This window comes from Melopsittacus undulatus, chromosome 1, assembly GCF_012275295.1.
Source record: "Melopsittacus undulatus isolate bMelUnd1 chromosome 1, bMelUnd1.mat.Z, whole genome shotgun sequence".
Lineage (NCBI taxonomy): Eukaryota > Metazoa > Chordata > Aves > Psittaciformes > Psittaculidae > Melopsittacus > Melopsittacus undulatus.
In genome coordinates this window covers 112,097,132-112,110,878 of record NC_047527.1, presented here as the reverse complement: position 1 = coordinate 112,110,878, position 13,747 = coordinate 112,097,132, and the positions used below count along the sequence as shown (strand labels likewise).

At 39.3% G+C, this 13,747-nt stretch overlaps 1 protein-coding gene across 5 annotated transcripts in view; it reads right to left on the bottom strand.

Annotated features, from left to right (window-relative positions):
- The window catches only part of NRP1 (neuropilin 1), a 115,439-nt gene that overhangs the window by 40,016 nt on the left and 61,676 nt on the right, over positions 1 to 13,747 (bottom strand). For all 5 annotated transcript variants that reach the window (XM_034068387.1, XM_034068394.1, XM_034068399.1 and 2 more), the window contains one exon: positions 11,291 to 11,457. In XM_034068387.1, the coding sequence (XP_033924278.1) occupies positions 11,291 to 11,457 (167 nt within the window). The remainder of the gene's footprint in view (positions 1 to 11,290; positions 11,458 to 13,747) is intronic.

Here is a 13,747-nt window from a genome sequence, read left to right as displayed (position 1 = left end):
AAAGGAAAAAAAGAATAGGAAGAAATGAAAGAAAAGACCTCTGTGTCTCTGACAGAGGAAAGATAATGCTTGTGTGGGCTGTGTTGCATCTGGATTCATGGCACATTCTCCCACTCTTATGTTAATTTTTTTTTGCATAAATCAGAAGCAACTAATTAAAAAAGAAATATTTAATTCTGACATGTTCTTTGAACTGGTGTTCCATCTGGTTCTGTTTGAATAGTAAAATCTGCTGTAGTTGTAAAAATTGGCAAGCAGCACACTGGTAAAGAGAAACAAAAGAGACTCAGTACAGCAGGTTAATACACTAGCATTTCAACTTGAGACATTTCCAGAATTCAGCAAACCAAATCACTCCAGTATGGAAACTATAAAGATCAAATGTGAAAGAGAAATGCTGTGAGTGGGCCCGGAGAAGCACTGCCACTGGTAGACATTAGCTTTGTGTGATATTTTTAGTGTCTTTGAAGGAGTTGGATTTAAATGCAAGAGCACTGCAGTGCTCCCCTGAAATGGGCTCACTACTGTATGAAATGCAACCAGTGCACATGCAGTGATAGGGAATGATCCTTCTGCTCTTCGTTTGCACAGCTCCACCTTATGCATTCATGTGGTGCTCTGATGTAACATGATCGTTGTTCAGAAGACTCAGAAAATACCTTCTTCTTAATTTCTTTTTTTTTGCTTGAAAACTACTTAAAACCTGAACACCAAGATACAATAAACTCTGATAACAAAAGGAGGAAAATGTAATCGTATTGGGATTTCTATAGACTCTGGGATCTAAGTAATCAGCATCTTATGTCATTCAAACCCTCTCTGTAGCAATGAACAGAAAGGCTGATTAACTCTCAGTGCTTTAGAGAAAAGAATGTTTTACATCTTGCAGGAGCATATCTTGCTGTGAAATATTACTTCTTTAAAATGAAAACCTTTGCTCTGCACTACATTAACTTGCAAATGGATAACCTAAGACACGTACAATGACTTGGTCAAAAAAAGGAGGAATGTGAATGGCCCCTTTCTCCAGCTAAGATACTTAGGAACCCTTGCTGAGCAAGAAATGAATCAGGAACGTAATACTTTTAATTAACGTTTGCTGAATACTTATTTGTAATTTACATTTAATTTTAAACCTGAGCTTAATCCTCTGATCTGGAATGAAGACAACTATTTAGTACAATTTGAATGTAACCTTCCCAGTTTGTCTTAGAAACTATAGAAAAGAGAAACTCTATAGCAATACTTGCAGAACCACTCTATTCTGAGAGAAGGACATAATTGTAGGACTCTTTTCCCCTAAGTGTACTGAGCAGCTAATGCACAAATGGGAAACAAGTAATCCAAAGCTTCTCTACCACACTGGTTCACATGTGAATAACTGGGCTTTGGGTGGAAAACAGTGAATTTTGCCTATAAAGTTGTGTAGCTTTTTTTTTGCCAGCTGCTGTTCTGTTAAAATCAGAGGGCACAGGCAGGAGGACTTCAGTTACAATGCTTTTTGGTATTTTGAATATAAAGACAATATTACACATGTGCAAACATACAGAAATAACCTCTGCTTCTTCCTGTTTCACAGCATACCTATGCTAATTGTGTAGGAAGCTGGAGGTGGGATGATATACTATGTAGAACTAAACCTCTGCTGTCTCAGACAGCACACCTTGATGGTGTAGATAGATCTGACTGTGCAGTGACTATGTCAGGGAGAGTTCCACTGAAATCACTAGAATTTTCTAAACTTAGGTGTTTTTAAGGTTCAGGCTTTGGGTTTTCTCTAAAAAAATAGCAACAAAATGAGGAAAAAAGTGTCAGTGTCTAAGATTTTAAACCTTTAAAGCCTAATTTCACTGGCAATAAGAATAGGTGTATAACCTGTGTCACATAGACATACATGTATTTTCTTGCAATTGGGTTTCTCATCTTGGAAAATCGGCACAGCCTCTTTAAATCAGTCATTCATCCACAGGAGCCTGCATTCATTTATTTTCTGTTAAATGGAACTGTCAGTTTTGTTGCACCAGAATTCGATTTTCTATTTCATACACATTGTGTATGATGATTTTAATTTACTACTGGGTCACCAAGCAAGTCACTGCTTTTTTAAAATATGAGTTTCTGCTGCTTTCAAAAAAAGCGTCAGGTAGCTGCAGTCAGATGGCATGGTGAGGGTACTGTAAATGTGCAGTGAAAAATGAGGGACAAAGACTATGCTTTCAAAGATCATTTTGCTTTTTCTTTGCTATGTCCCTCATAGCTCCCTGAATGCACATGTGTAGATGAAATACTTCTGAGTCTGTGATTTGGGAGACCTTCTCTCTGCTGTGAGCGATGCTCTCGTCCCTTGCTGGAGGACAAAGTGAGACAGCAGAAAGGATTGTGGGGGCTGCCAAGCCCTGACAACTTTCTCCTGGTACTAAAGCAAATGAGGGAGATTGCCTTTCCCCAGCTCTGTCATTCTACTCGAAGTTCAACCATAGGGATTTCTTTTCCAGGGTTTCTTTGGCCAGCTAATGATGCCTGATTTGTGTAACCGCACTTTGCCTCCCTAAAAGTTGCTCTACCTCCAGTTATGTAAAGAGCAAAGCTATTGATTTTTAAGTGTTGTGGCTTTTAAAAATAATCATAGAATGCATTTTCTTAGTTAAGCTTGTCATGAAAGGGGGAAACACTCCTTTGGACAGTTGATTTTTAGGGCCTGATAAGAGCAGTTTAAAATTGCACTATGTCACCTGTTCAGCCTGTGGCTTGAATTTAACAGGATTTGCAATGGAGAAGCTGGCTCGGTCTCTGTTAAGGCTGAAAGCCACCTTAGTCTACAGTACTATAATCTATAACCTAAATATGTCCAGTTAAAATATGCCCTGGTGTTATATGCAATAGAACAAATTGATATTTTCAACAGCTTCAAAGGATCAACACATGAAATTAGTTTGGCCCAAAGTGTTCCACAGAGGAGGCTGCAACAAAGAGAATGACCAGACTACATAGGTACAGATGGTTGGTGGAAATTATGTATAAACAGTGCTTCTCTGACGAGAAGCCAGTTATTCCTGAAAACAGAGGAACCAAACCTCAGGTTAATGTTTGGTCAGCTATATTTTCTCTCCTAGTAGGCTTTGTTTATTAGACAGCTATGGCATTTATTCTGCCTTTTTAAAGCATTTTTGAAAACCTTGAATGAAAACATTAGAGATAAAGCAAAACAAGAAGCATTTACTTGCTGATATATATATATATATTTTTTTTTTTCATGTGGGAAGAAGACAAGTTGTTTTCTGAAGGACAGGTATTTACCACTTGGAAGAAATCTCATTTATCCTTCCACTTTACCTATTTTGCTACTGCTGTGAAAACATCACCTAAGGGGCAGAACAGAATGAAACTTGGATAGAAAATCAGGATGACACAAGGACAGGGGAGGTAAATAATAGCTCAGTTATATGCATCATGGATGCTGGGGTGGGGAAAGGCCCACTGGATGCATGAACTCCTCAGTTTCATATTACTGTGCAGGCACAGAAAAAGTGAATAAAAATGCACAATCACCTCTGCAAAGCATTTAGCAGTACACCTATCATCTCCAACCCAGGGTCAGCCCCATGAGAACTGAGACCTTTAGCTCAGTAACAACTCTGCTTATTATAACCTGTCTCAGCTGTGCGTTCCTACCCAAGGCTGTGTTTGTAGCCACTACCCATAGTCACTTAACTTCTAGCCTCGAGCTCTACCTCACCCGCAGTTTGACACTGGCCTAATCTTGTAGATTAATTTATTTCTGCTAGACTCAGAAAAATCTCCTCCCGAGATACCATTCTTCACATCTGCAGAAAGTCCTGGCTGTGTGGAAGCAGATGTGTTGCAGTGCCTGGTAGCTGGATGGGCAAGGCTGCCTCATCCTTCATGGGGTTCGCAAGCCATCTGGGAGAGAGTTACCCTGCCAAGCAGAATGGCACAAACAACTGATTTTTTGGCTTGATGGCAGTTTAAAAAGCAGAAAACTCTAACAAACATTTTGAGTCAAGCCAAACGTGAACCTGGTGAAAGGAAAGAGAAACTAGAGGGAGAGGAATAATTTGTACAGAGTTTTTTCAAGTGGCTTTAATTTCTGTGAAAGTAGAAGAAAAAGATGATTGAATTAAAAAAAAAGCCCCAACAACTGTGATTTTGTGTTTAAAGCCGTATTTAAAGGTTTTAATTTCTTTCCCTTCTGGAACCAGCTAGTAAAAATGAGATAAATTTACAAAATTATTTTAGGAGTTGCTGAATCAGTGTTTTTACTGGACACATTTTTAATTCACTATCTCAGTTCTAAAGGGCCATCTGTCTTGCAGCCATTGAGGGGATGTAGGCCTGGACTGGGAAGTGGATGCATAGGTAATTACAGAGTTATACACAAACTACTCAGATCTCTGCATAATGGATCCCCTGAAAGAGCTGAAACTATTATAATGATTAGGCTGGTAGTGGAGCCTTGGAGGGGCTCTGCTTCTGCTGCTCCTCCATATGTTGTGTGCAGGATTGCTCGGAGCCACACAGGACTCCCGTCTGTAATAGGGCTGATGCTGAAACATGTCAGGGGGAGGTAGACAGGATTTTCTTCTAAACTGCATTTTGCACCTGCACTTCTGGAGCAATAAGGCTGCCAGTGGTTTTGCACATTTCTCTGAGCATCCCTCCAGCCTCCCCAGAGTGATAAATCTATGGCTGGGAACTTTCTGGTACTAAAATAGCTCTTAAAGCACTTTGAATAATCAAAAAGATCTTCATAGGTTGCAGGGCCCTTTTATTTCTCCCTTTCCCTCTTGTCTAATTTCAGTACTTGCCTTTGTGAAACTCTACCATTTATTCCCATGTCACAGTAAATAAAGGTACGAATCTATCCTGCTGGGTCAATTAACCCCAGTTCTGCGCTGTGTCACAGTCTGTACCGGCTGTGATTTCCAGAAAGGAATATTCTTTTGTCATTCTTTGCCCATGTGCAAAGCATGTTAAGACCGTAAGGTAACTGTAACATTTTTCTATGCAAAGCCAATTCTGCTTGTTGTAATTTCTGGAGTGCAGTTACAAAGTGTAAAATGACATGAACCAAATACATGACTTGTATTCTAAAGTGGTAGAGAAGACAAAGGATTAACAGTTTTTGTGCTTTCATGTCACTGTGCTCCCTAATAATGGGCAAGCCTTGCCACAAAGTCTCTGAAATTCAGGTCTCAGGCAGACCTTCAAAGGCTAGGAGGACTGGGAGGATGAGGTTTCCCAGGTTCCATGTTCTTCCATGCAGTAATATGATGCACTTCACTGCCGTATCAAACTCCAAAAGAAACAGAAATAATAAGAATAAAAATAACAGGCATTGTCGACATTCACTTCCTTGAGCTTTCATGTGAAATATTTAGATAAGTTTGCTCGGTAAAGTCAACCTCGACAGCTGCCTGATGTAAGAATAAACCTGTTAATGAAACAAATGTGCTGTGCAGCAGCATGTATAAATACTGACTATTTTTAAGCGAATACCTGATAAGGAAATAAGCTATGACACAGATGAAAGGTAGAGACATCAAATGATGAACTGCAATTATTTTCAGAAGTGCTACAGGAATAAATCTGTACTAATCTATATACCAGTTCACATCAACAAGGCATGCTCCTGGGTTTCGCTTACAAAGGAGAGAATAATGAAGAATGTAGCTTACTGCAAATGTAAAAGAATGAAGACAAATGTGGAAGGAAAATTCCACCTCAGAGGTCCCCCTCATTCTGATGAAGTAGTGTATACATAGAAGTGTTTTAAATCAATGGAAGTATATTTTCCTTGCATGGGAGAGTTAGTGTTAAATAAACAACTGATATTTCAATCAGTGGAGGCAAGGGGGGGGTCTCCCAGGCTGCTTTTTTAGGAGGCCTATTCTTACCTCTCTGGCCTTTCTCCAGATCCCTAAATGCTGCAAGATGCAGAGGGAGAATTATGCAGCAGATCAGTGGATATTCCTAGGGCCAACTCATCTAGAGTTCTAAAGAATTACTCTGCAAGAGTTATAGGTGCCAAAGGGATGGCTGAGGGACAAGGTGGAGATGGGCAGGCAGAGGAAAAAGGGAGCAGACCAAACCTGCTCCGTGTGCTAACATCTGACTTGATTTGTTTACATGTGATACCAGATCTGTGCCTCGCTGAAAAACCCAGCAGTATGCATTGGGACTGACTTAACCATTTATGTCATTTTAGGCAGAATACACAATAAGGAGTTCATCTTAGTGTATGGCCTTACGTCAGCTGCAGAATGACAGATAATACCCAATCCAGAGTACTATGTCTATTTACGTTAACCCCCTGTTAACCTTTCTGGAACAAATTTGAACCGGCAGAGTGTGTTTACACGAGAGTAGTGCTTTTTTGTTTTATGGCTGCAAAGTTTTGATCTGAGACTGGGATTCTTAAAGTTGGATTTATGGTTTTGTCCAAACCCAGCCATAATATGAACTGAGGAGCTTGTGTCATTAACAAACATGCTTTGCTTTCTGGGCAATCTGAAGGTCTCTTTCAGTGTTATAGGATATGAGAAAAATTGTGCCACCCAGAAGCTATCATCCAGCTTGGTGGGAGTGTAAAGGTTTGTGTTATATGCATCAGAAGAAACATTTTCATAGAAGACATACAGATTCTGCAATAAAAGTACCCAGAAGGTGTTGCTCCTTGTGGGTTTGAAAACCCACACTATTATGAGGATTGATGATGGCACAGGTTCCCAGTGACCCTGGTAATAGGCAATCAGTCTCCCTTCAAAACCACACACACGTGGCGTGGGTCTCAAGCGTCTGTAGCTGACGGCACCTATCCAGCCAGGCACTCCTCCTGGAGCTCCCCCTGGCTCCTGCGCTGCCCTGGAGGGCTGATGGCCATGACCCAGTGGAGCATCCCTGAGGTGCAAGGCTTTTCATACACAGCAGCCCATGGCTCAGTGGCTTCAGAAATAAAATGCAAAAAAGTTCCCTAAACATAAAGATTTCATGTTACTTTTTTTCAGATAAGTGTAAATGTAACTGCTGTTCTTAAATACAAACTTTAAACCTACTCCATAAAAATACTGCTGCCATGGCAGAAATCAGTCACCCCTTTTGAAGGAATGCCTTGAAAATGCAATCATAAAATCCCTGCACGTTATGGATTTCATTAACATTGTACTCCCCTAGGATTCCCAATTGCACAATAACAGGAGTTCTTTAAATTTTAAATACCACAGACAGGAACAGTTTCACTAAAACCAGATGTGAAACCCTTGCACGGGCCTTCTTACTGGTTCTAAGTACTGCAACTGGCTGGTAACTGATACCTATTAACATGTTTGTTGTTCAGATTACAGAAATGGAAACCCTATACTATTTTTCCTGTGAAAGGATACGTTAATGAGGGACAATGACTTACATTGCAATGGCAGTTCCCCGCTGTTGATTAAATTCAAGGGCTGGTTTTATTTTTTATTTCAAATTATGCTATTTCACACTGAAGGGCAGTTGAGTGTGTGAAACACGAGTGTAATAAACAAGTAGGTTGAGCTTAAGGTTGAGAAGCTAATAACGTCCCATATGACAAAAAACTAATTTCATGCTTATTTTTGGCAACCCTTGCCTCATGCATATCTTTATTCCATTCATATTAGAAAATCCACAAAGTTTATTAATGTGTTTTTAAAGAAGAAATTCAATCTGAAGTGACTGTTTCTGATTATTGAGTCACTCCAAATCTCATGTTAGTTGAGCAATTTTCAAAAGTGTGTTTGAGAGTAAAATTAAAATGGAGAAAGAACTGTGCAGACTTACGGTGTGACTGTGCTATGGATATTTTGAATATAAGCTTTAACATTTCAACAACTAAGGAGAGGAATGGAAAAGCAGCTTTCACTTAGCAGAACCTGATGAAAGCAGGCAGCATTGAGATGAAGTCAGGAGTTAGTACCCTGTCAAGCAGAAAGGAACAAACTCGTTTTTCCACCAAAGAATGGGTTTCATGTCCATAGATGGAACTCATGTAAATCCATTATTAACAACAAGCCAACACTATATTTCTAACTATTTTCAGTGAAATAGACCAAGAAATGCCAACACCTCTAAGGAGACAATCATATCACATGCCCTCTAGGCGTCCTTTATCAATGCTGATCTCCCTTTGCTGATACGTAACTGAGGTTTTCTGTTTGTCTTAGCAAAAACATTAACCTTGAAGGCAGGGGTAAAAGGAAAGGAGAGCTATAATATTTCTCCTGTATAAAAAATCGGTGCACAAAGGAAATTAGCAGTTGGAGCTGAATTTTTAAGCTGTTTTTCCCATGTATGATAGCACATATCTCATATATATGCCCTAGTTTCATATGCATATTAGCAGTTTGAAGGCAGACATCACTACTTAACCAGCTGCAGTGTGTGTGCAGGTTTGGAAACCTGCAATTGTGAAGAAATTAATGAATATTGATACACACAAAATCTCTGAGACAAGGGCATGTAGGCAGGAATTTTCACTTGTGAAGTTACAAGTTCAGCATTGCTGTATCCTCCAGCCTGTTTTTTTGCTGTGGAATATGTTCTAGAGTTCTTGAGTTCTTGCACTGTGCAGCAAAAAACTGTTTACGCTGTACTGCACAAAAGCATATACTTCACATAAATGTCTAGTTTACAACAGCATGTAGAACAAAACAAAGTGACCTCAGTCCTTCCTATACAAAAGCCTTCCTCCTATAAAACACCGTGATTTTTTTTTTCTTACAGGTAATTTAAGAGTGTTTTATCAGTTACATGTCCTTGGCTGTTTGTAAGCTCTCCTGGAGATGAACATCTGTTCCTGGGAATATTTGTACAGAGGAAATATGGGATTTCAATATTTCATCCAGATACAAACTTGCAACGTGCTTATTGCCAATGGCATCAAGACTTTGTAGAAGATGGAGGTTCATATGCACAAGGACTCTGTTGTTGAGGTGCCTGCTCGTCTGAAAAGCTTAGCACCCTTCTCAAAGATCACCAAGTAAAGCTAACAGGAAAGGTTTTAGAACACATTTGGAAGTTTTAATTAGCAATGTCAGTATTGAATTAAGCCATGAGAAATAAGTGTAAGAATTAATATCCTCCTGACACAAATGGAATCAAAGATGAGATAAACTGTTGTACCCTGTGAAAAGACAAGGGTGGTATACTCAATCTCCAAACTAGCTTGGCTGCTTCTGTTACATGGATTGACCAGTAGAAATGATTAACAGGTCTTCTGTTAATGCCTATTCAATGCAATGAATCTTCAGGCAAGACTTTGCAGGCTCAGTCATGCAAAGAAGACCTAGCTCTGCAGAGAAGGCTGCTACAGTCTAGTTGTTCTGCCATAAAGTCTGCCTTGGGGGTGCCAGTCCCTCCATATGGGCCATGGGCAATGGAGGAGATGCCTTGGGGCTAGGTTGCTCAGGGAAAAGGTTCATGCTTCCTTTTCAAAATCAGGGGCTGGGTGAAGTAAGTGAGAGCTGTGGCATGAGAGTATAGCATATGAACAACCACCAGCTTCTCGGCTGATGTGGTATCTAGAAGCAGCATAAAGCTGCTAAAAGTTATGCTCAGTGGTTGTTTCAGCCCCTGAGCACCCTGGTTTATGGCAGAAGGCTAAGGAGGTTGGGAAACTCATGGGTAGGAGGCTCGAAGTACCCTGAGCTGTGTTAAGCATAAATCCCAGAGTAGCTTGGATTCTCCTGTGTGTTTGTTATTAAAAAAGTTACTGGTTAAAAAAAGTCCTTTGAAACTTTTTCTCAGAGAGATCTAGTTCTAAGTGAAGGGATTAAGCTATATATATATATGTACATAGTCATCATAAATTAATAAAGTTAATAAGCACACAGAAAACATGAATAAAGTTTGAGTAGCTCTCTTGTTTTCATTATCCAGTCATAATGTATAAATGACAGCAGAAAAGAAGGAAATAAAGAAAAAGTGGCGGGTGGCCCTCTGACCAGATGAAACATGTGGAATTTGATTCTGATGCATTCCACCCTTTTTCTGTGTGCATTCCATGGATTGCAAGTGGCAATGATTAATAACAAGCTTTACACTTAGATAAGGCTGCAGGGATTTTTACATTTATTCCAAAGTAAGGAAAAGGATCAATAGAATATTTTTGCCACTCTGAAGTATGATTAGCGATTACCAAGAGCTCAGGATGTGTAGGGACCCCTAAGCAGGACACCTGAGAGTCCCATTGCGTGCCAAGGATCAGAAATGAAAGATTTCCCCTCTTTTTTCCCTTTGCTAACTACTACTCAACATGTTTTTAAGCTTTCTTGCAGACAGCAAACCTCACAGGAAACACCAATGTGAACATTCATAAGGATGGCTAATAAGGCATTGTTTTTACATGTCAGTTAGTAATTTCCTATAGAAAACAACAGAAGCAGGAGGAACGTTTCAAGCACATGAACAAGTTTTCAATATCAGCAGTATTGATCTAATATGCTCAAGTGTTTCTCTTAGCTTTTGCCAACAGAAACAGAATCTTGGTTACAACTAAGAATGTAAGTCAACCTATAACTGAGACAAATCAACTTTTTTTTCCACCTAATACTTGCCTGATGGTATAAGTTATTTGTATATAGTAATACATATGAATAAACTTAACCTGGTCATGTGCCAGTAAGCTATAGACCTAATAACAAATCGCAAACAGTAAGCCCAAGTAGATTGACTGAACTCAAGGAGTCTCTTTCTGTCAACAAATGATTGCATGATTTCTCCTGTATTAACAGAGCAAAGCTGAGGCAGCCAATGTTGCTAATGAATGTTGTGCTTCAGGATGTGGAAGAATAGGCACAAGACAGAAACCATTGAACTCTTTTGATGTGTAACATATTCTAGAAGGAACATAGGCCTTCTGAGGTGAAATCTGAGTGCATGAAAGCACCGTGCTGTATTAATGCTTAACTGTAATCAGCTAGAGACATAGCACATGCTCAGTTTACTGGGACATTCCACTTTAAGTGCATGTTAAACTAATATTGACTTTTCCACTAAACCGAAATCTCTGTTATTTGTGCCCAGAAGACTGAAAAAACAATAGACGTGGGAAGCAGAAGAATTAATCTTCCTGACCTTTTCTTTTTTCATACCTTTGAGAGTTAGTCTTTTTCTGTGTGTCTAATAGGAATGTGAGCTATTCACTTGCAGTGATTCTCAGATTATGTGGAAGTCCTTTACTTTGTTATTTTTGTCTTTTCTTTTGCATTCACCACAGAGTATTATTAATATTTTTTTAAAGTTATCTATTTACCTGTATCCATTCTCGGATAGAGTCTTCCCCTGGAGTCCATCCATTCTCAGGGTAATTTAGCCGGGACCTTTCTGAAGACCAGATAGCACTATACTGGGAGGAGACAGTGATTTGATCAGAGTGAATTTCTCCCGACTCCATTCCTAGTGGTTCCATGCACTGGAAATCTGAGGAAAAATAAATTACCATCATTATTATGGTCAGCTTTTTGATTTAGGCTTTGAATAATGAGAACATTTTCCTGCTTTGAATATGAATATCTAAAGAATTTATTTTTATGTGACTCTGAATTCTTTAGCAACTTTGAGTGAGGCAATATGGGCTTATGGTGGCATTCTTAATACTGTCATTCAAGTTGCCATGGCAATTCCTGCAATAATAATGCTATACAAATATTTTTAGCCCAGCATTGTAGCCATTTCAATATAGGACAATAGAATTCTCATTTCTAGGGTGGCACAGGCACTTCTGTGGGTTCATGATACAAAACAATGTATGTTCAACTCATAATTATGCATAAAGGCTGGAAAGACAAACCAGGCAACTGTATAAAATAATTTAATTTTAAAGCTATTTACACCAGTAGAAAAAGTACAAAATCTTTTAAAAATATTAGAATTTTAGCAATTCTCTTTGGATCCTGGACACTGGAAAGAAACTGATCAGCAAAATTGGAATCCGGGCCAGGAGACGAACGACCTAAGGGAATTAACAAGTCTTCTGTAATGCTGATCGTCTCCATCCAGTCTTTCTGTTGATACAAAATATATGCAGACAATTCAGAATCAATTGACATCCTAGTCACTATAGTGAATCCAAAGGCTGGTAGGGCATGGAGACTAAATTCTTCTGTAAGTCTTCAAAAAGAAAGGCTTCAACCTTGCACTGGCCTGAAGCAACCGAGGTCAGTGGCTTTAGGTGGACCCTCACACTCAGCTGTTCATGAACCCTGCTGTCAAAAGTTTACCAACCCCACTGCAAAGGCCGGAGAAAATAACAAGTGCCTACACTTCTTTTTAGTGACTTCATAATATATAAATATAATCCATTCCTTTCTTAGCAGTTCAAGGTAAAATACCAGTGTGTGGAGTGCACACTCCTTTTTACCACATCTTTTCTGGAGCTGATGTATCTCTCACAGAGGGAAGAGTGCTGAGCTGAAGGTTTCAAAATCCCTTAGCTGTGAAAAATAAGCTTTTAATAAGGAAAATTCTGATTTTTCAATGAAAATTAAAATATTCTGAAAAAATTGTTTAAATATTTTATGTGGGATGCAAAAACTTCTATTCAGAAACGCTATCAGGGTACTTTATAGGAATAGTAGTCAGGGTGCCCCATAACTGAATTATTAAACTTGCTGCCAAACTGCATTTCCCATGTCGTACCACCCTTTCCCACATTTCTGTGCTGCTTCAATGTATTATGGGCCTTGGGTAAAGTACTGAAGCTGAATTATGTAAGGGCAAGTCTCAAAATAAATTAACTTCTGCCTGGGATCAGGAGAGCTATAAGCCACTACAAAGAATGCAAGACATGGTAAATGGGAGTCATATTAAAATATCTAAAAAGTAGGTGTCTAGTTTTGTTCTAGACGTGTACTTTCCCTGTAGCCCACTGAGGTGGACAAGTACCTCCTGGGGTCTCCTCACATCTTTGTGACAAGTAGGCTGAGTTGTCCTCTGGAGGTCACCCTCTCTGTGTTGACAACACAAAGAGCAAATGTGGCTGAAATTGAGGTAAATAATTTCTCTGTCTAAGTCTGTGTCATAGAAATTGTTTTCTCTTGTAATCCAAAAAGGTTTTCACACACACTAACTTCTCGTGTTCTGTTGTACTGTGTTTAAGAGCTGAAGGCATCCCAGCATAGCAGATGTTAATTCTGGCTCCAGTGTGATGTTCCTTCTACAGCCCAGGGAGGATGACTATGGGGGACCAAGTGGCCTGTGCTAGGAGGGGTAGGAGAATCACCTATATAAGGAGAAGCCAAACTAGCTGGAGGTACAATCCGAGGGAGATGGAGGATGAAGAATGCTTCATATCAACAGAGGCAGGGTATTTCCTGTTCCCTCTTCCTGGCTATGTGTGTATGGGGAAGTTATTAAAGAGGCAGAGGTTCAGAGTAATGGTGATGATAAATTCAGTTTACTAATTTTTCTATTGTTACTTCTTTGACTAAACAAGTACATCCAATCTGGGTGAATCTGCTCAAAACTCAGTAAGTTGGACGAAAGAGCTAGAGTTTTATTTGAAGTGTGTACTTTATCATCAAGCAAAGCAAGAAAATCTGCAAGGACACGTTTAACAAAGCCCATTATTTGCCTGCATCACCCTCACTTCATTTTCTTCTCTGTCCAAAAGGTAAGCATGAAAATAGGGCAACTGGGAAAAAAAAATGAGACAGAACAAAGCTTAGATAGCTTATGAAATGGTTTAACAAGAGCACATATATTAAAAGGG